The 26,996-nt window shown below is 49.2% G+C and overlaps 1 protein-coding gene across 1 annotated transcript in view; it reads left to right on the plus strand.

The window, feature by feature from the left end:
- Positions 1-2,688: 2,688 nt before the first annotated feature.
- Positions 2,689-26,996, plus strand: part of LOC149336292 (calcium-activated chloride channel regulator 1-like) — a 91,674-nt gene continuing 67,366 nt past the window's right edge. Inside the window, exons 1-6 of the mRNA XM_089554107.1 lie at positions 2,689-2,860; positions 6,124-6,421; positions 11,287-11,393; positions 12,936-13,109; positions 13,902-14,029; positions 23,522-23,633. Of these exons, the coding sequence (XP_089410233.1) occupies positions 2,705-2,860; positions 6,124-6,421; positions 11,287-11,393; positions 12,936-13,109; positions 13,902-14,029; positions 23,522-23,633 (975 nt within the window). The 5' untranslated portion in view covers positions 2,689-2,704. The remainder of the gene's footprint in view (positions 2,861-6,123; positions 6,422-11,286; positions 11,394-12,935; positions 13,110-13,901; positions 14,030-23,521; positions 23,634-26,996) is intronic.

Genomic DNA, 26,996 nt, shown 5'->3' on the forward strand with positions numbered 1-26,996 from the left:
TTATTTTCAATCGATTAAGCAGAAGTTAAAAGAACGTCTTTCTGAGCAAGTTGGTAACTGTTCATCTTCGGTTACAGGCGCGAAAAAAGACAGAACAGAAGACAGAAAGACGGGACGAAGCGGCACTGACAACTGATTTATTCGAAGAAAACATGCACAAATATATGCCGTCTTACATGCAAGGTATACTGCCATCTTCAAAGTTCATATGATAGCGAACGGGTGAAAAAATTGCTCTCAGCCTTGTACAAAGATATGGATATGTTGCTGACGCACATGCTTGCTTTTTTTGCAAGAAAAAAAAAAAACTTCGATTAGTTTCCTAGCTTTTTGTCTTTGCTTTTTGACAGAATTCGTACACCAGAAAACATGGCCTTATGCCTAATCATATATAAACATATGCCTAAGCATATAAGGTCCTGCCCGTCACGCTCCTGTGAGCCACGTTTTTCTGGTGTACGAATTCTGTCAAAAAGCAAAGACAAAAAAGCTAGGAAACTAATCGAAGCTTTTTTTATTGCAAAAAAGGAAGCATGTGCGTCAGCGACACATTCATATCCTTGTACTAGGCTGAGAGCAATTTTTTCACCCGTTCGCTATCATATCAACTTTGAAGATGACAGTATTCCTTGCATGTAAGACGGCATACATTTGAGCATATTTTCTTCGAATAAATAAGTTGTGAGTGCCGCTTCGTCCTGTCTTTCTGTCTTGTGTTCTGTCCTTTTTCGCGCCTGCAACCAAAGATGAAGCAGAAGTTAGGTGGCTGATGAGCCAGCTATAGAAGTGGGAAATAAAAATTATTGCAGTTCGTCGTCAGATCGTTCAAACTGCTATGCATTTCTTCCTTAAGCTTTTATTTTAATTGTGGAACTAGCATGCTTATGAATATTTGCGGCCGCATCTGTTTCACTGGTTTTGTTTGCACGTGCCTCCACAGTTATCAACCATTTCGGTTTGTAACGGTACGAAGTTTGTTACACTGCCCATGGAAGTCGCAACCCCCCCCTTCTAAGTTTCGGGACAACCTGACCGGCGGGTATACATTCATGGGCTCTATGGTGACTTAAAACCACGCCCAAGAGAACGGGCCCACAATCACCCTTCCTAAAATTAAGTTTTTCACAACCTCCATCAGTCTTTGTCAAAAGTAACCGGGCTTCATGGTTTGCTTCTAGCTCGTACAGCGGAACCCGTACAACTTTCCTGAAGCTGAAATGGTTGTTAAAGGTAAGGACTGGGGGAGTTCCAATAACTTTTAATCTCTAGGAAAGTCACAAGGGCTCCACTATACAAGCTAGAAGCCAACCATGTAGCCTGGTTACTTTTGACAAAGGCTGTACAGAGACTTAGAATTGGAGGGAGAAAAAAATTTCATTGATGACCTTCAATTTGGTGCTTTCAGAAAAACTTGGAAGTTTTTCTTCGAAGTTTAAGTTCACTCTATGAAAAACAAGTTATAAAAAAGGGCAAAGGAATGTTAGATTCTTTCGCATTTGTTTGTTATTAATTGTTTAATCTGCTTCCCATACCCTGCACTTACAAGCACAACCACGTTTAACTGTGCAGTTTCTGGTTGTAACAAAAAGTAGCCTCATTAAAGGTCGTGTATGTTTTTTTTTTGTACAGTACACATTGATTTACAACGCAACTCACCGTTGGAAATCAATAGCCATGAAATGATGCAACAATTCTTGATCAACAATTTTAATATTGAGACGACAGCAAGCACCCAGCCATCGATAACAGTGTCTACAGGCGATTATTAAACAAAGTTCGCGTTATCTTGTCAAACCTGTTCATTTAGCTGCGAAATGCGTAGTGGCTGAAATTAAGGAAAAAAAACTTTTCCGAAGCTCTTCGATAGTTTGATAAAGCGCATGGTAGCATCAGGCAGCCTTTAATATAGATGGCGGGAGCTGGTATTTTAAAATATAACTATTTGACGGCTTCTGTTCAAAAAGGTACGTGCCTTAAATCGTATCTGAAAGGTACGTAAATCCCCAGTAAAAAAAAAAATGCAACACAATCACTTACGCTTATTTGATGCAGAGAGAGAAGAACAATAAGAAAAAACGATGGATAAATCCGGGAATTCTGAGTGTGGCAAGAGTATACATCGCTCAGGCCTTCACACTTACGTCAGTAAAGTGTCTTATGCACAGCTTTGTAGCAAGTGGTACATGGGAAGCGATGAGCACAAATTCAGGAAAGTAAACTTCGATTCTCATGCAAGAGGAATACATTGAGGCAAAAGCTTATTCAGCTTTTTTTTGGCATTGCGTTTTTTTAATCATGCCTGGTACGGAGCGCAAAAGAACGTCGTTTGGCACACCTGTCTAGAACAAAACCAAAATTCAGGACTCTCTTTCCCTGTTTTTACAACACTGCTACACAGTTCCAACAGGACCACTGTGGTTATGGTTAAAGAATGCCGCGCGAAAAGACAAGGACAAAAGAAGAAGTGGACAGGACCGGCGCCAGTCCTATCCACTTCTTTGTTAACAGCGCCAGTCCTGTCCACTTCTTCGTTAACAGCGCCAGTCCTGTCCACTTCTTCATTTGTCCTTGTCTTTCCGCTCTGCATTCTTTAACCATGATCACTGACCAACAAGCCCAAACCGCCACTTTAGTCCACTGTGGTTGTTCCGCATTTAATAATTTCTTTTTTCTGCCTCCCAGGCCTACTGAGAGCGACGTCGAAATGGACGGGATGATCTCTTTTACGGCCGTTCTGCTGCTTTTGCTAAGACCTGCGGCATCGGTCGACATCGACACCTCGGATGGAGGCTATAAGGAACTGTTGGTATCCATCAGCGAAAGAGTTACTCAGGACGAGACTATCATTGACAACATCAAGGTAAGCAGGGTCCCCCCCCCCCCCCCTCCCGTCCTTTGTCATATTGGAGCGTTTCTTCACGGCGCATTGTTCTTGGCATAGGGCTAAAGAGCGATCAGAATAAGTGTAAAGGGAAACTAAAAGGCAGAACAAAAGGCAGAATGCACTCTCGTAGCGGCGTCGTGTGAAGGCAATGAAATGCACACCTCCTATTGCCTCCTATGTGTAATCACAAGGGCAATCTGCTGTGCCGTTTCCTAGAAGTGAGTGGGTGAAACGCGTTTAAATTTCCAATGGACGAATACAGCGTGATGATATCAACTGAAAGGAATCCCACGCAGTGTTTCTCAATTTCGGTATTTGAAGTTCGAGCTGTACGGACCACGAACTTCAGACCATCGTGAGTCGAAGCAAGTGCTATGTCATCTGAAGTTACTGAGGATGCTGGCAGATAGTAGGGGCATGTTCCAGTCAATGCACATAGTTAGTATCACGTGCTGACTTGTGGACAGAAATCCACCGTATTTGACAGGATTCAAGAGAGATGTGTAAATGCAGATAGCTTGCATGAAGTGTAGTACCGCGTCGGCGACGCTGCGCTTGTTAGTCGAACCTTGCTTTTGAAAATTTTGCAGTTGACGATGAAGACGCGCTTGTCCGTCCCTTTAGTTCATGTTGCCAGCAATGCATTTCAACGCATAGCAATGCACGCCTTCTAACGTCTTCATACAGTGTTGACATTTTTCGCCCCCTCATTTTGCTTTAAGTATTCGCAGTATTCATCTAGGCATCAGCTATACACGTGTCACGCTGCGTTTGTTGTCTTTATTTTTCGTCATTATCCTTGTTTCAAAACTGGCCATGCGGTAGTTGTTTTATATTCACGTAGAAACATAAATGTATTCACGACGTGCTCGGTGGGTCACCAACAGGAAAGCTGAGCAGTAAGAGCGAGCTATGTCATTTTTCTAAATGGAGTTGTGAGAAATGCTTGTGCTCAGTCCGAAGTAAAAAAAAAGGAGAAGCCAGTCGGAGGGGCTTCGATTTGCTAAATCAGGGTGGAATAGCTTTCAATTTCGTAATCTATAGTCGTATTCTGATTCTTGCGACACTAATTACTCTTTGAATTAGGATAATGTAACTTTTGCTGCTCTGGCACCTGTTGTGCGACTCACTCGGTATTTTCATAGTACGAGTCTGGGCACGTTTACTGATGCATAAACACCAGATGGGTTTTTTTCTCGAAAATACTGAGCAAAATGTGGGTGATATCCCGGCATCAATGACACGTTGCTGAAATCGCGATATCGCGCATGCTCAACGATCAATGTGCAACGAAAATTCAGGAATTATTCCACACTTCTGTGGTTCTAAAGCCTCGCATTGTCATTCCATTAAATAGAGAACGCACTATCGCTAGCATGGCATCTTAAGGTATCAGTAGACCCCCTGCTTCGCGCAGTTTTCGGAGCTCGTGACACCCCCCAGTTGAGACCACTTCTCCCACAAACCCAGCATTCATGAACAGAAACATTGCGGGACGACGCAAACAGGAATGCTTCTCGCGCGTGCGCCACGCACCCCGGCGACGCGGCCGTCGGCCGGAGTACCACAACTCCCAGAGTGCATCGCGGCGGCGGTGGCGTAGCGCAATTGCTGCTGAAATCGCTCTTTTATAAATGGAGCTAATTTAGCTTTCCTGGCGTATATATTATTATATTTATACAAGAAAAAATTAATTCTAGCGTGGGATTATTCACCGATGATTATTTCGTGCATAGAAAAGTGAAAAATAGCCAAGTTTCAGTTCCTTTACAGCAAGACCTAGATACACTGAACCTGCGGCGTAAACAGTGGATTACGAAAGTAAACTTGCCGAAAACAGTGCTCATGTGTTATTGTGAGAGAAGCACGTACCTGATTCACTCTGCCTGCAATAAAAACTGGCGCTGATTGCAAACTGTTGCTTAGTGTAATGATTTTGGCGTGCTTTTCAAAACTTTATTGGCATCGGGGGTTGATAATGTTTCTGGCGAAGATGGAAAATTTTTAGTTTTCTTCTTCGTAATACTGGTGTCTTTCCACATGATTCCAAGTATTTACTGCAGCAAAACTCTTTCTCCACTGGGAATTTCCTTGCACAGCACGTTATGCTCCTACAAGTGTTGAAAACTAAACTATAAACGATTAGGCGCGGCCGCCCCCTACGTATCTGAAAATTAATGCAAGCGAACACATGCTAGATAACAGCAGGTATTTGAATGGCAGCCTCTTAGTGAGGACAAGGTCAATGTTCATAAATTTTTATGATATTTGTCTAATAGAATTCCTGTTCTAAACAGAAATAGTTTTTTCAGCCCCCCTTGATCATGGTTTGGTTTATAAACGTTTCAGGTCCCGAAATGACTCAGGCTATCAGGGACGCCGCAGTGAAAGAACCGTAATAATTTTCACTACGTGGGGTTCTTTATCGTGCACTAACAGCGCACAGTACACGGGTCTCTAGAATTTCGCCTGCATCGAAATTCGGCAGCGGTCGGGATAGAACCCCCGTCTTTCGGGCCAGCAACCGAGCGCCGTAATCACTGAGCCACCGACCATAATGTACGCGAGTGGAGCTAGAAATTAGAACGGATTTGTTGAACTTCTCTTTTTTTCGGATGCTGTTCAAGAATAGGATACTCTTTTTTTTTCATATTGCGTTAATGTTAATTAAAAGGTGGAGCTTACGTCGTCATTGGAATTGCTTTATTTCTTGCATCTTGTATGACCTCCCCCACTTTTTTGTAATCGTGCGTATGGCGCGAATAAATGAGTCATAAGCATACATAAGTTAGTCATATGTACGTGTATTATGACTAAATAAGTAAATTGTACTAAATAAGCCACGATTAGGAGTAAATAAGTCATAAATAAGTATTTTTATAACTGTACGAGTGTAATCAGAGCAATAAGGCTAATGTCTAACGGCTGCTCACCAGTGTTTAAGAATAGTTATTACGCCCTTGTTCGACAACTGCGTTACTTACCTCGGGCCCTTCACTCAGTAATACTGGTCAAGGTAACAGGCGTTTCAGGCCAGGCAACTGATGTACAAATGAGGTAGATAGAAAAAATAGCAACAAAGGAAAGATAAGGAATATGTAGAAGTATGGCGCGTGCCACGCCCCTAGAAAGCGAAAGGCACTAGGAGCCTATCTGCTTAGCAACCACGGACAGTTTCACGTTTAATTTCTTCAGACGAGATGAGCGCAGATTGTGCAAACGGTGATGAAAATGCGCAGGTACTACTCCAATCCTCCTCCGAGTTCCTTCACAATGCAACGAATGGACGCATGTACTTCAAACACGTCACCATCGAGGTTCCGAAGACGTGGCCAAAAAGAAAGAGTGCCCGGACACTTTCGTCCAGCGCCTTCTACAGGAGCGACGTCCGTGTTGACATGCCCACGGAGCAGAACAGCGACGGGCCGTTCACAAAACAGTCGATGCAGTGCGGCCAGCCAGGAGAATTCATCCAGCTTACTCCAGGATTCCTGTCTTTACTTAACAACTCTACGGCCAGGAGCTCGCTTAATCCAGGTATATCAAGTAATTTCCTGCTCAATATTTTCGCTTTTAATTCCTTTACGACAACAGTCATTACTGGCAAGAAAGCCGAGTGGGAGCCTGTCTTTTCGCGCAGCAAGGAGAATTCGGGACTTGGGCCAGGGAGAAGGACGAGAAGCAACAAACTTTTGTCATATGACAAAGGGGTTAGGGGTAGAGGTTAGGGTTGATGTTTAGACAAGCGCGTGGGTTCTCTCGACTGCGCTGGGTGGCTTGAATTCATGCTTTTCGCGACCTCCAGAGCCCAACACACAATCCGGAGTTGTACCTCCGGCTGAGAGTTGAGCAGCGCAGTCTCCTGCTGACTTTGGTTTGGGAAATGGAGGCGATGAGGGGGTTGGCCCTCTGGGCACTCGAATAGGATGTGATGATGGTTTCCTTTAATGCGATGGCAGACAGGGAGAGGGGTGAAGAATAAAGGGTTAAAACGTCGCTGTTACGGTAGTAGAGAGAATCTGGAGAGAGTCTGAACGGGAAAAAGAAGGTAAGCGCACCGTGAGTGCTCAGGAGGCAACCCTTGAGCGCGACCACCCCTGAAGATCATTGTTACCTGCGCAGCATAGTCGCTGAGCTTCTTGATAGTTTCTTCGTTATGTTTGTCCTTTTGGAAAAGAGACCTAGGATCCTCATCTGATCAGCTTTGGGCATGGTTTTGCCCTCAACCTTAATTTCGAAATTTCAGTCGCTCTTGCACAGCAGCGGTTTCGGATTTCATCTGAAGAGTTCAGATTTTTTTGCGGGGAACACGCAAGGCCCCTTTAGGCCGCGTAGGACACTAGTGTCCGCCGCCACCTGAAATCGCTGTTCTATGCAACCGTAACTGCCGCTGTTCATCCATGTGCAAATGCCATCCGCGTATATGCTAAAATTTAGGCCTTTTATGTCCCTGAGGTAGGCGCGCAGGCCCCTGATCGCCACGCTAAAAATAAAGGGGGAGAGCACCGAGCCCTGCGGCGTATACCTTACTTCCCAGGTGAACCGGGGGGGTTTCTAGGTCCTGAAAATTTAGTTTCAGCGTCGTCCTGTTTGAAAAGCAATCCTGGATGTGATTATACGCCCTCCCGCCGACTCCTATCTCTTGAAGCCCTGCAAGGATCACAGCATGCTTAACATTTTCAAAGGCTTTTGTTACATCTAAACCTAGAATTACCTTCGCAACTTTAGATCTGGAATTTATAATGACGTGTTGCAAACGAAGCATCACGTCCTGCGTGCACAAGTCCGGCCGGAATCCGACCATCTCGTGCGGCCATAGGTCGTTCTGTTGCATGAAGTGCGTCAGTGTGGCCGGAATCACGCGTTGCATGAGCTTTCCTATGCACGAAGTTAGGGAAATCGGTCTGAGATTTTCCAGTTTGTGCGGGTTGGCTGGTTTAGGGACTAGCACCATGTTTGCAGTTTTTCATTGTGGAGGGATACTGCCGCTACTCCAGCCCTTCTGCATGCATTCGGCGAGCGCCGTTATAGACACATAGTCCAGATTCTTAAATATTTTGCTTGTAGCCCCGTTAGTACCAGGGGCCGATGACGTCTTTAAACCAAAATTTCAGCCTTGGCCTCCATCTCCTTGATGGGCGCATCGTGAGTCTCGATCAGGGTCCTCGTATCGTGGGAGGAGGAGGGCTGTGTCGCCGACGTAGGTGTCCACTAATTTTGCCACGAGCTCCGCGTCTACCCCTCGAACGCGATCTGGCCTTTGCCTAGACTAGTTCCCGATTGCGCTTTTGAACTATCGTGGCCCAGCTAGATGGCGCAGCTGGCTTCGAGTCTTTTAAAGTCTCGTGTTGCCTTCCATTTAATCACACCTACAGCATCAGTTTTGCTCGGAAAGCTCAATTGCGTAATTCTCAATTTCCTTATCATGCCTGGCTATTCTTGGCCTCCAATTTCAGTTCCATCTTTGTGTGCGGAGACGCTTTTTCATACTCCGTTAAGGTTTCCGCATGTGCAGGAGTTTGCTGTTGGCGGTCGCCGGGGCGTCATCTTCCTGTAGGGTCGTGGTTGCGGTTCTAACGTGGCGCATAAGGGCCTCCACCCATTCATCAATATTCTCAATCTCCCCCTCTACATCGAAAGTTTCCTTGATTTGCCTCAATATATCCCGTTCAGTTACGCTTGTTTCTCTCCGCGTCTTTGTACGCAGCGATCGCTCCCAAAGTTGAGCTCCGTGTTTCTCCAGCTGATCTCTTCCACGTTTTAGGTGCTCATTAGATCCAGTGTATTGTCAACGCTAACGCTGTTGCCCATTCTGGTTGGACAGCCTGGGTCTATTTGCCGGTTGAGGCTCAGTTCGTGAAAGACTTCCCGCAGGTGCCTTCCTTTCGGGTCATGCCTGTATTATCCCCACTCTTGGTGGGCTTCATTAAAACCTGGTAGAATTAACAATGGATTGGTTCCTGCCGCCTTGATCGCTTTGGGAAAGAGGGCCCTAGCTAACCTTTGGCTGCTTAGGGCTACTGCAAAATGTTAAGGAGGAAAATAATGGGCTCCTCCTTCCTACCCGTGAAAATTTCGACGAGAACCGCCTCATCGTTACGAGAACTGATTTCGTGCGCGATTGCCGCCATTCCTTTTAACAAATGTAGTAACCCGGGATTCTTCCCCGCGGTCGCTAGCAAACGCTTCATACCCCGAAAATTAACAACTACCTTGCCCGTTTCCTGCAGGGCTATGGAGAAAGGTTTCTGAATTTTCTGTTCGACGTACTGTTGGACGAGCGCTCGAAAGTTTCCGCTCCCAGCTCGGGAATCCCCGCCCCGACCTCGGGCGTCCCGCCCTCTGACCATTGAGCGTCCTCTGCCAGCGCCTGCGGCTATTGCATCAGATTTTTGCTGCCGCTCGCCTTGCTGTTTCTGTTGATAGGCCATTTTCCGCTCCCACTGCCGTTTTTTGGTCAGATAGGTAGCCCTGTAGATTTCCCTGCATTCCTAGTCTCCGAGCGGGTGATTTTTGCCGCGCAGCTTACGCTTCGCTGCCCAAGTATGGCCCTACTCCGGGAGCTCCACTCCACATCTTCGACACTTGACGTTGTCAGTGTAAGGGATCGTTAGTATACGTCACGACCGGCTTAGTGTACGCGGGGTCATCGGAACGCGGCTGGGGGCGCTCAAAGCGAAGCGTCTCCTATTTGGAACGCGGCGGCTCGCGAACGCGCCAAGAAGTACGGGTGTCCACCCCTCTCCGCGGTACCGATTCGCGCACGTGCTGGCACGAATGTCTATTTGTGTTTGTTTTTATTTTGTGGTGGAGACAGTGCTCTACCTTACGAAAGCTGGAGGGCTGGCTATGCCCTGGATGAACCAATGATGTTAAGACCGCAACATGATTGGAAGCTACGGAATGTGGGCCGGGCCTTTAGGGCTTTAAAACCGGGTCCCGGAGCCGGAAGCAGGGTTCTGCGCTAAGGTGAGATGCTACGCATCTTCGGCTACGCCGAGTAGGGGCCTCCCCTAGTATTAGCCAGTTCCACCTTTTTTGTTGTTTGTTCTGCGCTAAGGTGAGATGCTATGCATCTTCGGCCATGCCGAGTAGGGGCCTCCCCTAGTGTTAGCCAGTTCCAACTTGTTGCAGTTTTGTATCTTTGTGCCGTTTAATTTGTCTCGAGTGCCTTTAACTTGTGTATGCATTGTAAATATATGTATATAAACCTTTAAGTTTCCCTTGATCCCTGCATCTCTACTCATCGATAGACCGTCACTGACGGGGCACCCCTGGTGCGAAGAGCTTCAGTCATCAAGTTGAAACCAACCGTCTCTCGCGGGGCACCCCTGGTGCAAAGAGGAAGATAAAGAACCTGTGAAACTTTACTGTCAGCATCCGGGCAGACATCATCGCGGCGGCCCAAGCGTACACATGCGTTGCATACCTCGTATGCACCTTTCCCATGTAAGCGAGAGTTTAACACACTTTGGAACCTCCGGATTTTCGAACAGTATTAAGACCATGGTTGAATTCCCGCCAAGATGCCTGACTGCAAGCACGGGGTTGTTACCCTTGAGGGTGCGCAGTCGGTGCGGGTGTTCTTTATTGGTGAAGCTAGGGGTATGTCGTGCAGCGCCCCCTTTCCGCAGTCTAGCCACACTACCTCCGCTTAAGCGGTGTTGATAAAGGACGGAGAGAGGCGGTACTGTCGTTCCACCCTTCCCCTCCGTTCTTTAGCGATCAGTTTCATCTTCGACGGCGACGTGGGCTCATCCCACAAATGGGCGCTCAAGGGCTGCGCTCTAACAAAAAAAATTGTACTGCACGGCAGGCGTAACGGATAATATGAGGGTTCATAGGTGCTGATAGCCGCGTTTGTGTCTTGGGGAGCGTCAAACATCAGTCGCTGCTCTTTCCTAATCGATCTTTCGCGCGCGACAACGCGTTGCGCTTTTTTTGTGTGTGGGTTCTTATGTGTAACGACCCGCGTAACCAGAGCTGATCATTGAGCGTTATAATGGCTAGCGCCACGGGAACCCGTGCCGCTGGCGCGTGCTTTACGTAATTACTGCCACTAGTCCTTCTTTCAAGGCCGCTTGCCTAGCTCATCAAGTGCCACCAGGACTGCGCGAGCGCCTCTGGGGCTGCAGGGCAGGCTTTCCTTCACGCCGGGCGCCTACTTTTACAACCGAGAGATAATTACTACACTGCTGTCGACACATATGCGCTACTCCAATGGCAGCGCGGCACGTAGGCACCAGGGTTGGGTGCACTGAAAGTTTCACCAGTGTTCGTTTAGGTTGGGCTCCGCGTGCTCCTATGTCCTGGCGCCAAGGTACGCCGGGGCGCCGACAACGGGAGCTAGCAGCATTTTATTCTTACAAGTGCGGTTAAGAAAGACACTCACACATTCGCAGCGTACTTGTTCGTGCACGAGTGGGCCCACTACAGGTACGGCGTGTTCGACGAGTACGGCAGACGCAACGACAGCAGGCACCCCCTCACTTATTGCCACGATGGAAAGGTGAGACATATGGTGAATACTGAATGGGGCAAACGAAGATGGGAGGGATTTACGGTTACAGTCAGAAAGTTGTAATAAAACTGATTACAAGTAGATGTTGAGAGCAGCTAGAAAAACAACTATACATAGAAGGAGACTCTCTCCTCAAGCAACGTTTGACATTGAAAGACAAATGTTCCGTGACCAACTCGGTAATTTAATTCTTGAAAGGGGGCTAAAATTGCGAGCACCTAACAGGCAGTAGATCTTGATTTTCCTCTGTCGCGTGAAGTAGGATATTTACAGAGGGCCGAGATCCCGAGCATATGGTCACGTTCTCTTTTGTGGAGGACCGAGCTAGTCTCTAAAGATTGGATATAGTTTTCCGCTGCTTGAGTAGCGCCGGAGACTCCGGCATTGTCACAAATCCGACCAGACATACTTGCTTTAATGATGTTCGTGTTGAAAACGAACATAGAGAACTTGAGACTGTAAAACCTAAAGTTTTTGTGGCGAAGTCTTAGACCTTGTTTAATAAAGCTGCATGTAATACGGATTGATCTAGCTGTCCTTATACGGTAGTTTTTGATGTGGGCGTGCCGTTCTGCTCGACAGTCACAATCGTCGCTCGATGCTTTGGACCGCGAGCCAGGGATAAATTTAAACGCCCTTAATAAAACGCAAAAACGGACAGAGTCTAGCGAGGTCTTTAGAGCTCCGCAGTGTTTACCCAGAATATACAGGAACACTAGTTCTCCGCTTGAAGCACCGCCATCTAGCAGTCAATGAAGAGACATGGCGAGAGTTCCAAGAGCTTCGGTATGTCAGAGCTCGAGGCCGCCACAATGTAGCGAAAATTTGTGCGCCGATAGCTCCCTAGAATGACATAGTTTGAATGCTTATAGTTTCTTTTAGCAGCGGCGATGAAAGATAAGTTCATTTAGACAGTTTCCTTGCTTATTTCTATGAAGACGCGTGCCCTGGGGAAAAACCTTCTGACATGAAGCGGAGCATCGTCCTTTGAGAAAGGACGTCCCAATCTGCTCTCTGGATACAGCTATATTCTGTAGATGTGAAAAATAACATTTCTCATTCCTTCTAGCACCAGCAGCAGTATTGGGCGTGTGCAGGCTACTGCTGATGATAATGATGATGGTAGTGCAGCTGCCAAGCCCCTAGTGTGGTCGCTGAGAACGAGAACAGCCAGAAAAACAGTGCACGGATGTTTTCTCTTTGTGAAGAACGAGTTCAGTCGTTTCAGGAAGCAAAATAGCTAAGTAAAGGTTATTATACGGCTTGGCCAGTGTACACGACCTGTCAGCTGTAACGGATGAATTGAAGAGAGATAAACACACCCAACAATCAAATCGGTTTACCTATTTCCCTGGCCAGGGATCCCTGCCAACCAAACCAGTAACTGCTGAGCTTTGCAAGAGTGATTGAGAGCTAATAATGAGAAGAAGAAAAAGAAATCAGAACGCAAGTGTTTTTATTTGCATTGCACTGTTGACGTATCAAATGCGCTCATCACTTGGTGAACGTGCGCGCGAATTCTTTTGTCAGGTACAGCTGAATGCTTGCTCAGCCCCTATCGTCTTCATTCCGAGAACGTCGGATGGAGACTTGTGCCCGATAGACAAGAAATGCAGCCTTCAGGGCAACTGCGAGGTCATCTTCCAGCAGGACATACATGACCCTGTCCAGTCGTCCATCATGTCCATGCCCTATGTCACCAATGTAAGAATTTTTCACTGACCCTGGTAGTGAAGTGCGGCATCACCCGCTCGCTTTGAAAGGGCTTATTTTACAAACCCTGGTTTAGTGTCTGAAGCAAATCAAGGAAGTTAGCGGTGGCTAAGAGGCCTGCACAGTGATCATGATGTCAAGATATTAAGATAGCACCAGGGTATAGGTGTGCCCTCTTGAATTCTGTCTTGCTAATAAGCAGTTTGCGCCACAAAAGCTGTATTTTAGGGAGTGCACCGAAATCTCGCCCGAATTCTTGTATTAGTGACTAAGCCGTTGGGATAAATATGCGTCATCGGTTATAAAATTTCCCTGCTTGCTAGAGGGAAGAGATATCACCAGAGGGAAGAATTCCCATTGGTTGTAAAGAAGAGATATCATAAATAGAAAAACGCTGCAGATTGGAAAAATAAAAGGATGCCCATGAAGTGACGTCACCAGAACGAAAATGACGGCACTTCCGGCAAATGCACTAAAACTATCGAGGCTAAACCTATCGGATTGCCAGCAAATAATGAAATAAGGCGTCCCTGTGAATTTTTTATTCTCTCTGTATCCCTCGGCGCAAGTTAGCAACAGGAGCACTCTCCTTCATAACCTGCCTGCTTTCCTGTGCCCCTTCCACTCTGCTTCAGAGATTATCACTTTCCGCTGAGATTCATATGCTGCGCTTCTGCTGCGTAAGATCTCGGAGACATAAAGTTTTTACCTCCTCCTCTTCTTCTTCTTTGAGACATTGTAACCCACGCTGCCGTGCATCAACGGACTCTTCCCCCGTTACAGATCAGCCAGTTCTGCGACAGCATGGACGGGCCCCGCCGCCACAACCCGTTCGCACCGAACAAGCAGAACTACCTCTGCAATCAGCGGTCCACTTGGGATGTAATCAGCAAACACGAGGATTTCAAGAAGTGAGTAGGGTGGTCCTAGCAGCTGCCGGTCACAAGTAATATCATTGGAGCTTGTCGAAGTACTTAACCGTATAATTACTGTAATAATTCTCGCACGGTGGAAGCGTGGCTTCGTTTTATTCTAACGAGGTGGCTGCATGGCGCGTGACAATTTCCTCGGTGGCAGACGAAGCCCGTCCTCGCGCCAGTCAGTGTGGCCGATGGTGGCAGCGCTTGAGAGGAGCCACATCGGCAACTTGGATCTTGCTGGAGCGCCGATCGTTTGCGGTAACTTTGGCAGCTACGTAGCTTACATCGCTCAAGCGACTCGCAACGACGTAAGGGCCGAATACCTAAAGAAAAACTTACGTCACAGCCCACGCTTACGCAATGGCATCCAGAGCCAAAGTAATCTCCTCGGGGGTTGTTGCCGCAAGGTGACGCTTGCATTAGCGGTCTTTCGGTCGGAGTTGACAACAGAAAGTGGGCAAGCGGGCTATTCGCCGAACTTCTTCAGCGCGACGTGATAGGTGGTAGGTGGAAATGTCTTCGTGAAAGGAGAAGGCAAAGAGTGTGTCCAGTAACGCGCGCGGCATCCTCATGTAGAGCAGCTAGAAAGGTGAATATTCGGTGACCTCATGCTTCGCGGTGTTGTACGCGTACGTCACGAATGGTATTAGGGCGTCCCCGTTCCGTTGATTGATGCCACTACAAGCACAGCATGTTAGTGAGGGTGCGGCTTGTGCACTCTGTAAAGCTGTTGGTCTGTGGGTGGTAGTGTGTGGAGTGGCGGTAGTTAGATCTGCACAGCCGTTGTAGCTCTTCCACGACGTCAGCACTTAACTACCGGCCACTCTCGCAGATAACAGCGGTAGCACCATGATGAAGGATAAGAGAGTGCTGCAGAAAAGTTGACAAATTACTTGATTTCGCTGACACGAGCGCCAGTTATCACGTATCTTGTCAGATAGTCGACACAGACTACAACCCAGCGGCGTCGGAAGTTTTCACGTATCTTGTCAGATAGTCGACACAGACTACAACCCAGCGGCGTCCTTCCGAAGACTTGGGAAAGGGGCCAAGCAGGTCGACACCAACTTTTTCAAAAGGCGCCGATGGTGGCTTGACCGGGTGTAGAAGGTCCACAGGAGGGGATCTGTTTGGCTTTAGACGTTGACATTCGGGACAGCTTGCGACTGTCTTATTCATGCTGGTAAATAGAAGCGTTCAAGAATGCTCTAAGTGGGCGGTAAACCCAATGTTGACCGGACGTGAAGTTGTCGCGCATGGCGTGCAGCATTTCACTGCGAAAATTTCCTGGGCAACCAAAAGCATGCAGGCACCACAGAGCAAATAGTTCTTGCACAGAATGCCGTCCTCTAGGGTGAACAGCGTAGACTGTGATCTGGTGTGGGCCGGAGCAAGAAATCTTGCAACGTGAGGTCGTTATGTTGCTCTCACCGAACTTTTTTTAACTGTCAAAGCCCGTGTCACACTGCGGAAACACAACAACGACATCAACTAAACGCGTTCGCAAGCGAGCCGTCAACAAGTCGCCTAACCAACTTGTCCCACAACTTCTTGTCACACTGCACGAACGGCACAGAAGCGAGACAGATTGCTGCGGTGTTTCCTCGGTATGACAGCTTTCAGGAACCGGAACAATAAACAAACAGCGTTCGTGGACACGGTAGGCCATGTTCGTTGGCCGGGCGAATTTCCTAGAGACACCCCGCCAACCAAAGCAAGCATTTTGCGTTGATTCACCGCTTTGGTGTCTTTCGTTTTTGGAAACGTAGTTTTCAACGTACAGAAAAGAGCGTCTCCTTTCGTCGCAATGCTGTCTGCTGCGGTACGGCGTCTTGCAGGCAGGCGCATATGGACGGGAAGGCTGCCGTGGCCACCGTCGGTTGGCGGATCAGGCTGCCATGGAGAAGCACGTTTCCTACGAACCCCTTCGCATTTTTGTGAGCAAGCGTACACTTCTGACGAACGCGGCTCTGTAGGGAGCTAAAAGGAATGCCTTGTACCTTGCGTATGGACTGCCTCGGCCGCGAGCTCCAGCAGTTTCTTGACGGGTTTGCGCGCGAGAACCGCCTGAGCAGGAGCTGGCATACGAGTGTGCCAATTGCTCGCTTGAACGTGACGCCGTCGTATTCGTGCCACCAGTAAAGTGACCTGATCGCGATGATTGAAGAGAGGAGCTTTCCATGGGATATAACAGGCCTAAAATATGAATGGCGTGGTCTGAAGGAATGTGTGTTTCAAGAAATCGCTAGGTCGTACCGTATTTCACAGGTGAGCGCGAGTTACCGGCCCTGCTATTTTGGAACTTGAGATGAACAAGAAAGCAGTGCCGCATTTATTTCCTTAGGACAGCAAAAAGAATAACTCTGCTGGGTTCCCATTTCATTGCTAGAATGATGCGTATAATTTTACATTTTTTTAGTACCCTGACAACGTGGTACAAACTACATGAATCTGCCGAGATGGGGGCGTGATTTGTAGTGACCGGCGGGTTTGATAATGCTTTGTGGGACCGCAGCGCAAAATACGAAATGCCTAGAGGTAGACACAGGGCACAGAATGTAGACGCATGTAGCCCGTGTTTGATTATCCCGCATCAAATTTTCGAAAACGCCTTTTTCAGGCGCTCTTCGCAGCCCGTCGATCATCCAGCGTGGTTTCTCTGCGGTGGCGGCTCGTCGTCCGAGTCCGCATCGACGGTGCAGTATAGCAGTAAGGCTGAACCTCAGCCGCCGCGCACGGTCTTAGTTTGTCCGATATTCTGCAAAACCACCAGTAGCTACGCAGCGCAAATCGTCTCTTGTTTCCTCACCTGTGCATACGCACGGAGGAGAGCGCGCGAGCAAGAGCAGAGAAGCGCCGGGGAACGCGATTGAAGTGGTTTTTCTGGTGTGACAGAGAGTTTCTGAACAAGTTCCACACATGTGGCCAACACAGACTGGTGGGAGACCGCGACACGTTTCCCTTCTGTTCGAGTTGACGCGATGTGACAGGATCGCCAACCAGACGAAACCACTGTTTTCGCAGTGCGGCCTTAACACACGACTGCGCAAGCAGTAACGTGTTCGTCACCACTGTGAATCTGGACGAGCACCGCCACAAGGCCGACACCACTGGCATCACTGTGGATCTCTGTAGCTGCGGTGGGATCAAAGTGGGGAAAAGGTTTTCTGAATCCACAGCAAATTTCAGCTGGTTAGAACCGCATTCGACTCTCCACACAAAATGGCAGTCCTTACGCTGTAGAGAAGTGAGAGGGTGTGCAAGGTGCGCGGAATCGGTAATAAAGCGGCGCAAATATTAACACAGGCCAAGGAAATTCCGAAGGGCTTTCAGGGCTCGTGGTTCTTCAAAATTCCGAACGTCACCAAGAGTCCGTCGATGGGGCCAGATTTCCTCCACATCCACGAGGAATCTAAGGACGAAAGTTTGCCGCTCTCCGAAATAGCACTTCTTAGAAATAAGGAGGAATGCAGCCTTGCTGATGCAGTGGAGAACCATACCGAGGCTTTCAATGTGCTCTTTAAAGGTCTTGCTAAAGATGATGACGTCCTGAAAATAGCACATGCGTATATAATATTTTAATCCTCGTGGGACCGTATTCATTAAAAGCTCGAATGTGGCATTCACATCGCCCAAGCGGAATGGCATGAAGAAGCCGTCGGGAGTCACGAAGGTGGTTTTCTCTCTGTGAAGGATGTACTGGTAATATCCAGTACCCAGATCGGATTTCAAAGGGTGATCAGTATGACGACGAGTAAAGGCGGTCCACAGCGTCATCAATGCGCGGTAATTGATACACGTTTTTCTTTGTCATCGCATTTAAGGGACGATAATGGACGCAGCGAGCTATAAAAAGAAAAATGATGGGTGTAATGCTAACAGACCGGATGCGGGCAGAGTGGGCGAGGGAACAAACACGGGATAGAGACATCCTAGTCGGAATCAAGAGGAAGAAATGGGCTTGGGCAGGGCATGTGATGCGAATGCAATATAACCGATGGTCCTTAAGAGTAACGCATTGGACTCCAAGAGAAAGCAAGCGCAGCAGGACACAGCAGAATGTTAGGTGGATGGATGAGCTGAAGAAGTTCGAAGAGACACTGTGGCCGCAGCTGGCAAAGGACACCGTGAATTCGAGAGACATGGGAAAGTTCTTTGCCTTGCAGTGGGCGTAGTCAGGTTGATGATGATGGTGATGAATCGATGCAAAATCACCGTGAGATGTCTTTCTTCCTCACTAGTATTATGGGCGCGGCCCACGAATTGGAAGACGGCGGAATGACTCCATCCCGCAGCATCTCTTGGACCTAACAGTTAATGATTTTGCCCTCAGCCGCAGATACCCGATACGGTTTCTGAAGAATGGGATATTTATTCCTCGTGTTAATTTTGCGGTCCATAGGAGATGCTGGCAAAGATGAAAGAGTCACGCTGTGGCTAATGTCGAACACGTGGCAATGAAGCACGATTATGTCGTGCAGTGCACATCGCTCGGGAGAAGGGAGCGATTTTTTTTTGCTGTCTCTCGCAGCTGAGAATAATAGTCCGATGTTTCGGATGCTGGTCGGCGAGAATCGGAAACGGCCGAGACAGTGTCGGTAACATAGTCGTGAGATCTCGCTAGTTTAAATCGAGACGAAAGGTGCACTGGTTGTGTGGTTCGGTTCACGACCCACAAAACCGTGCAACAGTCCGCTGCGCCCTGACCGCATGTCGTGGTGTTCGTCTCTCCTCTGTTGTGTCCTCGTCTTTTGCTGCGCTACAGTGTATGGGCACAAATATGTTCTTTTTACACTGTATATATCTCCGGTTAAATTAGGGTGTTCCAAAACCCCATTCGAATGGTGGAAGATTTAACCGGGACGAAAGCTGCTGGATGGGCTGGAAGGGCCCCGTCTTGTGTGAGAAAAACACGTTCTCGTGACTCCAGGGAGGATATTCGACTTGCGCTGACCGGATGTGTCATCGCATATAAATTTCGGCAGCTGCATTGTATAGTGTGGCGCCACACTGGCCAAAAAAGTCAATGCCAAAGATTACATCATCCGTTGCCGGTCTAAAACAATGCATTTTGTCTAGAAACTTTCACCACCTACTACTATACACGCAGAGCAAATGCTGACATGGACTAAAGGGCGCGCAGATAGACGGCGAGGTCAATACGGGATATATGTTCGAGGCGGCCGCAGCTCTAACAGACGGGCGCGTCTCTATTATCGTAGGAGCAGACAGGAGTCCGTTTCGACCGAGAACACAATACAGGTGCGCATCGAGGTGTTCGAGAAGGCATGGTCTCGGGTAGGTCACCTGGTAGGAGCTGACTAGGTTGATGTCGTGTTTGGAAGAGAGAGCCCTATCTCCTGAACTGTAACTGTTGCGCGGCTCCTCGTAGGCGCGCCGATGCCAGGGAGTGGGCAGCTCTATATGTAGCCCGAGAAGGTAGCACTCGTGGCAGGCTTGATCTCGTTGCACCTAGCAGTTGAGAGGTCAACTCCTCACGCATATCCGCCGAACCACTGTGGCGATATCTTCATATCTACGAAGGTCGACGCTGGCGACACTAAGACATTCCATAGCCGACGAAATTAGTTTGAAATCAGCACCGACTGTAGTACCACAAATGCAAAGAAATGTTTCATTAACTCTGCCGTAGAGCCAGATTTATTTGGTGATGAAGAAGCTTTAGACGTCTTCGGCAGTTCTTTTTAAAATATTGTACGCCTGGTCTTCATGGAAATTGGTGAAGATCACGATGTGCAATGCACAGCGCGAGTGTGCGTTGCAATTTAACATCAGGCGTGATCGGCTGCGGCGATAATATAGTGCTCCCGTGCAGTGGACGGTGAAGCTTATCTGTTCGGGCCGCCTCGGGTTTGAAACACGGCCTCGGGACAAGTCATTCTATTTTCGCATAGGCTGCCGCTATGATAGGTTTTTGCATGGCCACCTTCAGGGTCGAGCTTCACACTAACCGGGTGAGCCGGCTAGCCCTCTTGAAATGGTGCATTCGCCCAAAATGTGGTGGTTTAGGAATGTCTTCTGCTTTCTCTCTTGAGAAGATGGAAAAGGTCCTTGACTCCTAGGTAGGCACGTTCATTGAATTAACATGCGGAAGCAATATAAAAAGTTCCTAGAGACCGCTAAGCTGTTTGGCTATGTAGCGTGAGAGCTTTCGTCATGACCTCATGACGCAAATAACTTTGAACAGAGAATAATTACAGTGTCGTTATGGACCTTTCGTGTGCACACGTGGGGCCCGACGTAAACGAACGTCTTTCGCACATGCTCGAATGTACTCCAAACCCGTTCTGCATATAGTTCTCTGCACAGTAGGCATCGAAGCCGCAGTAATGAATGTTCTGGCGCACGCCGATGCGTAATTTCAAGCCTATTTTCGAGCCCTTCCTGCTGTTCATCGGTGGTTTCGCTGGTGCGCCATTATCGTGGTCTTCTCGCATCTGCTCTAAGCGCCCTTTCTACTCAGCTTTCGCTGCGCATCGACGCCGGCAACTTTCTGAACCGGCTGTGGACGCTGTTGCTTCCAATCGTCCCGCTGCACTGCATTCCGCGGCACTTGGCGGCGGCGCGTCGACGTTTTTGAAGCGAAAACCTTCACTAGGCTCGTCAACACCATGTCTGGCGTGTGCCTTGATAAATTTGAGCCACAGCTGCGCATGCGCGAAATCGAGCGACGTCACGCGGAGCGCACGTGGCCGCTGGTGCCGCAGCCGTCGTCGCCGCCGCGCGCTGACTGCGTCGTCTGAGCGTCGCCGCTTCTTCTCCTCGCCACCATTTTACCCTTCGCCGCTGCCGCGCGGTCGCCGCCGCCGTCCCAAGAGGAGAAGGCTATTTCGCAAGGCGTTGCGAGAACGCGTGAGCGGCGGCGGCGGCCATAAAAGAGGCGGCCATCCTCGCCGCCGTTCGACTTTTCGCCGCAGCCGTGCGCAGCGCACATTTGAGACAAGTATATAAAGCGCGCTTGCCCATTGAACAGGCGCAGACACTCGCCATGGAAGAAGAAGAAGCAACAGTTGGACGGCGCAGAAACACCGATCGAGAAGTGGTAGCTTCGGAGCTGGCTGTAAAACAGTATTACAGGTCGTGGTAGCAGCATCCCACCGCTGACACCAGTTGTTACGAGTCGTGGTAGCAGCATCCCACCGCTGCCACCAGTTGTTACGAATCAGGTAGCATGGTCGTGCCGGAGAGGGGAATGAGGAAGGTCGGAGACGAGGTTACGGGAAAGACAAGAAGAACTTTATTCAGGTAAATTTACATTATATACAAACAGCAACTGAGAGAACGTATCAGTAAGAGAGTCTCGAAAACAAGGAGTTGATGACGAGAAGCTACATGGCGATAAACTCGATTGTCAGGAGCTACTCGGCCGTACTCGGCGCCGAGTTTTATAGCGTTCCCTTTCCCTGGACTCCCTAGGTGGGGGCCGGGCTTGTCGAGGAAGGAGTGTACTGAAAAGTCCACTGTGGCACCCATCACACACCCTTTCATTAGGGAACACACCGCCGTCACGTGTCGAGATGTAGAGGGTGCCGTCTACGTCGCGCAGACACCGGAATGTCGGAGAGCGGCGTTCCCGCGCTTTTCATGTGGTCGCACGTGCGCCGCCGCGGTGGCTCAGTGGCTATGGTGCTCGGCTGCTGACCCGAAAGACGCGGGTTCGATCCCGGCCGCGGCGGCTGGAATTTCTTTGGAGGAGAAATTCTAGAGGCCCGTGTACTGTGCGATGTCAGTGCACGTTAAAGAACCCCAGGTGGTCGAAATTTCCGGAGCCCTTCACTACGGCGTCTCTCATAGCCTCAGTCGCTTTGGGACGTTAAACCCCATAAACCAAACCAAACCGTCGCACGTGCAGGGTCCAGGCTACATGCAAGTCCACGCGGTGCAGGAGAAACACTCTCTGTTAACTTCTTCCTAGAAGACGGACGCTGCTGTCAAACTTGATGACTGGACCCAGCTGACACCCGGGCCCCTTGGAATGTCAAGTACTGCCGACCGTGGCAGCTAACTTCTTTCTGTAGAGGAGGGTGCACTGCAGAGCTGGGCTGGCCAGTTGCGGGGTGGATTACTGACTTCGCTTCCGTGGCTAATCCAGGCGTTGACCCCGCGTGCCTTTCGTGACTCGTCGGCATTCCGCTGCAACGGAGCCGATTTTTCCTCACGACGAAGGCGAAACGTAACAGCAGCGAGAGCTTTTCGCTTACCCAGGCTTAACCTTAGCTAAGCCACAGCCAATTTTCGTAAAGGAGCTCCTCTTGTGTGGGTAATGGTAGCCTGCGAGAGCCCATCACTTCTGACTCGACGTTTCATTTACCTTCGCTATAGCAGCGCTGCCCGGAATGGATTCTCACTCGGCTAACAAGCGCTTGCAAGCTGATGATTTGACCGGCCACATGTGAGCATGTGCGGCGCGCGCAGCGTTCCGATTGGTCCAGCTGCTGTGAGCGCGCTTGGCGCGAGCCAGCACTGTTAACAGGCGGGACACAACGCGAGTGATTGGTTTATTGGTTTGGTTTGTTGGGGTTTAACGTCCCGAAGCAAGTCAGGCTATGAGGGACGCCATAGTGAAGGACTCTGGGAATTTCGACCACCTGGGGTCCTTTAACGTGCACTTACATCGCACAGCACACGGGCTGCTAGAATTTCGCCTTCATCGAAATTCAGCCGCCGCACCCGGGATCGAACCCGCGTCTATCCGGTCAGCAGCCGAGCGCCATAACCACTGAGCCACCGCGGCGGGGCACAACGCGAGTGAGGTAGCCGAGTGGAGCTCTCTCGTTTAAACAGAAAAGATCAAGCACTAAACTATTTTAGCCCAACTACACAATACAGCGGCGTACGCGAAACTTCTCTCGAACAATATTTTCTCTTAATGTACGATTGTTTAAGTATTCTGGAAAATCGCCGCAGGTAATAAAACAAATGTCGTTATTTAGAGCCACCTGTTTTCTAACCCATTCCATCTACTTGTATATTTGCCACTAATACTAGTGGAAATTAATAAATAAAGATAGCAGTGCAAAAGAAAGTACCAATCCAGAGAGAGTTCAATGGCTATGACAACTTGTTTCATAAAACTGCCCGCCCGCCCCGCCACGGTGGCTAAGTGGTTATGGCACTCTGCTACTGGCCCGAAAAATGGGGGTTCGATCCCGGCCGTGGGTGTCGATTTCGATGGAGGCGAAATTCTAGAGGACCGTGTACTCTGCGATGTCAGTGCACGTTAAAGAACTCCAGGTGGTCGAAATTTCCGGAGCCCTTCACTACGGCGTCCCTTATAGCCTCAGTTGCTTTGGGACGTAAACCCCAATGAACCAAACCAAGCCTAAAGGTGCCCGCCCGACTTATCCGGCTCTTATTATCGTTTGGAGGCTAATGAATACAGAATCCTCGCGAATAAATTGAACGAGCTAGTGAGCAAGCGGACGAAGGAACGAACGAATGAAAATTGTTTTCTTATTCCAGCCTCTCAACGCCGGACATGTCAAAACGAATCAAGGTGACCTTCGACGAAGCGCAGCAGAAAGAAGGCCTCGCCCAACGAGTGGTGCTGGTGCTGGACGTTTCGGCAAGCATGATCGTGAGCACACTTTTTTGGCGGTCATTTGCGTGAATGTGAAGAGATGCACGGCGCCCTTGTAACGATCATACGGCGCCCACAGGGCCCCAATAAACACTGAGTTCGCATATAATTTGAGCAAACTTTTACACAGATCTCTAGTATTCTCCCATGAAACGCTTTTTCTTTGTTACACGTGTAGAGGCGGAAAATATTCCGCCGCGGGTTCTTACTGTGGAATAATGTGTAAAGCAGTGCGCATGCATTGAGATGTGAATTTACGCTGCGCTTTGCATACAATTCACGATGGAATTTAATTGCATTGCAGCTTCAATTTCCAAAGCCTGAGGGCGGTTATGACTTCACAAGTAGTGGGTTTCACGCAATACCATCAAGAGCCGCAGTTAAATACAGCTTTATTCAACGTTTGTAGAGACTTCACGGAACCGCATGGCGCTAAGCGCGCGCCAGTTAATTGGTAAATTGCTTTTTGAGGAAAGGAAATGGCGCAGTGTCACAAATATATCGGCGGACACCTGAACCGCGCCTTAAGGGAAGGGAGGAAGGTAGGAGTGAAAGAAGAAAGAGAGAAGGTGGTGGTGGAAACTTTTATTGCCAATGATGTAAATGGTGGGGGCGAAGCCCCCTACATGGCACTTGGATGCCTCCTCAATGTGAGTGGGAGGCACCCTTCCAACGCGAAGGTAAGCCCTTGGAGCGCAATCCTTCTGTGAGCGCTGGAGATGATCCGGCGCTGGTCTTGAGCGGACGAGCTGGTCACAAGGACTCCAAGTAAGACTCCGCCGCGGTTGGTGATGGGGGATGAGGGAAGGTGGGGCATGTGAGGAGGGTGTGTAAGAAGTCTCCTGGTTTGCCGCAAAGTTTGCATGATGACGGGAATTGGTCTGGGTATCGGGCACGCGCAGTATTGGGTATGGAGCAGTTCGGGTTTGTAGTTGTCGCCGATGTGCAGCCTGCGCTATGGTGAGGGATGGTGCTGGGGGTGCGTATTCCCTTCGTTTGTCTCGGTAGTACGAGAGAATATCACGGAAGGAGAGCAGGCGCTCCGAGGCTCGTAGAGGGGGTTCGACTCCTGCCCGGAATGTGAGACATCGGGCTAGGGAATGAGCCTCCTCGTTGCCAGGGAGGCCTGCAAGTACTGGCGTCCAGATGAGGGTGATGAGGCGCCGGGGCTGCCAGAAACGTAGTAAACGAGCAGCAGTGCTGGATATGTAGCCCTTGGCATAATTTAAAATTGCAGATTTGGAATCGGAGATATTTTTTGTGGCAGATATAGAAATGAGAGCAAGCGCGATGGCTGCCTCTTCTGCCTCTGTGGTCGAATTGGTAATGATAGAGCTGGAGGTTAGAAGCTTTGCATTATTGTCGGCTACCGCCAGGGCCATACGGGAGCCTGTCGTATATTCCGCTGCGTCCACGTAGACCACCTCATGGTCCTCGCTATACTGTTTGTGAAGGGCCCGAGCCCTTGCTACTCTGCGTTCCCTGTCTCGCTCAGGGTGCATGTTCTTGGGGATGGGGGTTCCTTTGAGGTCAGAGCGGAGGGTAGCAGAAACGGGGACCCCCTCGGTAGGCTCTGTAATTGGGGTCAGGCTCAACTGAGACAATAAAGTACGACCAGCCTCTGAGCTGGATAGACGGATAGATAGCTACCATAAAGGTAGCTTCTTTTAGCTCCTCATAGGTGTTGTGTACACTGAGTTTGAGGAGTCGGTCGTTGGATGTGCTGGGGGGAAGATGTAGAGCCGTTCTCGTGCAACTACGTAGGAGCGCATTAACCCGGTCTCTCTCCTTCTGTTTGAGGGGTAGGTATGGAAGGGCATATGTTGTGCGGCTTATGGGTGAGGCGGGTGAGGCGAGCCTGGGTGAGGCGAGTCGTGTTTCGCTCGCGTAGGCCAGCCCCGCGGTTGGCTATGCGGCGAATCAGTCGAGTGGTGTGTTGAGCGTGTGTTTGAAGTGTCTTTATGACTTCTCCGTGCGCACCGTGGGAGTGCAGAGCCAGTCCTAGCACGCGGATTTTGTGTACTAGTGGGATGGGATGGGTACCTAGGGCGAGGGAGATGGGTGCATTGACTGAATCGTCTTGCTTGTGCCGGTAGAGGAAAAGCTCCGATTTTGAAGGGGAGCAGGTTAGGCCACGCTCCCGTACATATGCGTCGATGGTGGTTAGTGCCAATTGTAGGTGTTCTTCTATTTCGGCATCGCTGCCATGGTTTGCCCAGACAGTGATGTCGTCGGCGTAGAGGCTGAAATGGATGTCGGGAATTTGAGCTAGCTGTTGTGGTAGGTTAAGAAGTGCTATGTTGAATAAAATAGGGGAGAGGACGGCTCCCTGGGGCGTACCTCGTGCTCCCAGCGTGATCCCTAGTAGGCTGTGGTCGCCGAAGGTAAGCGTGGCTGTGCGGTGGCTGAGGAAGTCTCGGATGTTGTTGTACATCCTGGCGCCGACTCCCAGGGTCGTAAGGTTTTCTAAGATAGCTGAGTGTGTAACGTTATCAAATGCCTTAGTGAGATCCACCTCTAGGATAGCTTTAGTGTTGGAGGTGTGTGAGTCGAGAATGTGATGTTTTAGCTGCAAGAAGACGTCCTGTGTGGAAAGCCCTGGTCGAAATCCAAACATGCCAGTGGGCATGAGATTGTTGCTTTCTAGGTATTGGCAAAGCCTGCGCTGGAGTACATGCTCCATGAGTTTGCCAACAGAAGATGTGAGGGAGATGGGTCTGAGGTTAGAAGTAAGCAGAGGTTTGCCAGGTTTGGGTATGAAAATGTTTCTCGCCTCTTTCCATTGTGGTGGGAGGGTGCCCAGTCGCCAGCACTCATTAAAGTATTCTGTAAGTGCAGCAATGGATTGTGCGTCGAGATTCCTGAGAGCTTTGTTATGTACCCCGTCTGGGCTGGGAACTGAGGACGTGTTAAGTGTCTGGAGTTCAGCCTGTACCTCTGCTTCTGTAATAGGTTGGTCAAGCTGGTCGTTAGGAGTGCCTGCATAATCAGGGTGGTGTGCAGGAGGGTATGTGGGGAAGTATTGATATCGAAAGTCTTGGAGGAGGTCTGGTGGAGGTATATCTGAAGTGTGCATGAGCTTGGTGAGGGCGTGTCTCTGGGTAGTCTTAGAGTGAGTGGAGTCTATTAACTGCCGAAAAAGGTTCCAGGTCTGAGGCGCACTCATATTGCCATCAAGCTTGTTGCAGATAGTAAATTTCACAGGTTCTTCTTCTTTGCACCAGAGGTGCCCCGCCAGAGACGGTTGGTAACTCGAAGACTGAAGCTTATTTCTTCGCACCAGAGGTGCACCGCCAGAGACGGTTGGTTTATCTCGAAGACTGAAGCTTGATCTCTGCACCAGAGGTGCCCCGTCAG

Source organism: Amblyomma mixtum, chromosome 7, assembly GCF_055824585.1.
Source record: "Amblyomma mixtum isolate Tamu chromosome 7, ASM5582458v1, whole genome shotgun sequence".
Lineage (NCBI taxonomy): Eukaryota > Metazoa > Arthropoda > Arachnida > Ixodida > Ixodidae > Amblyomma > Amblyomma mixtum.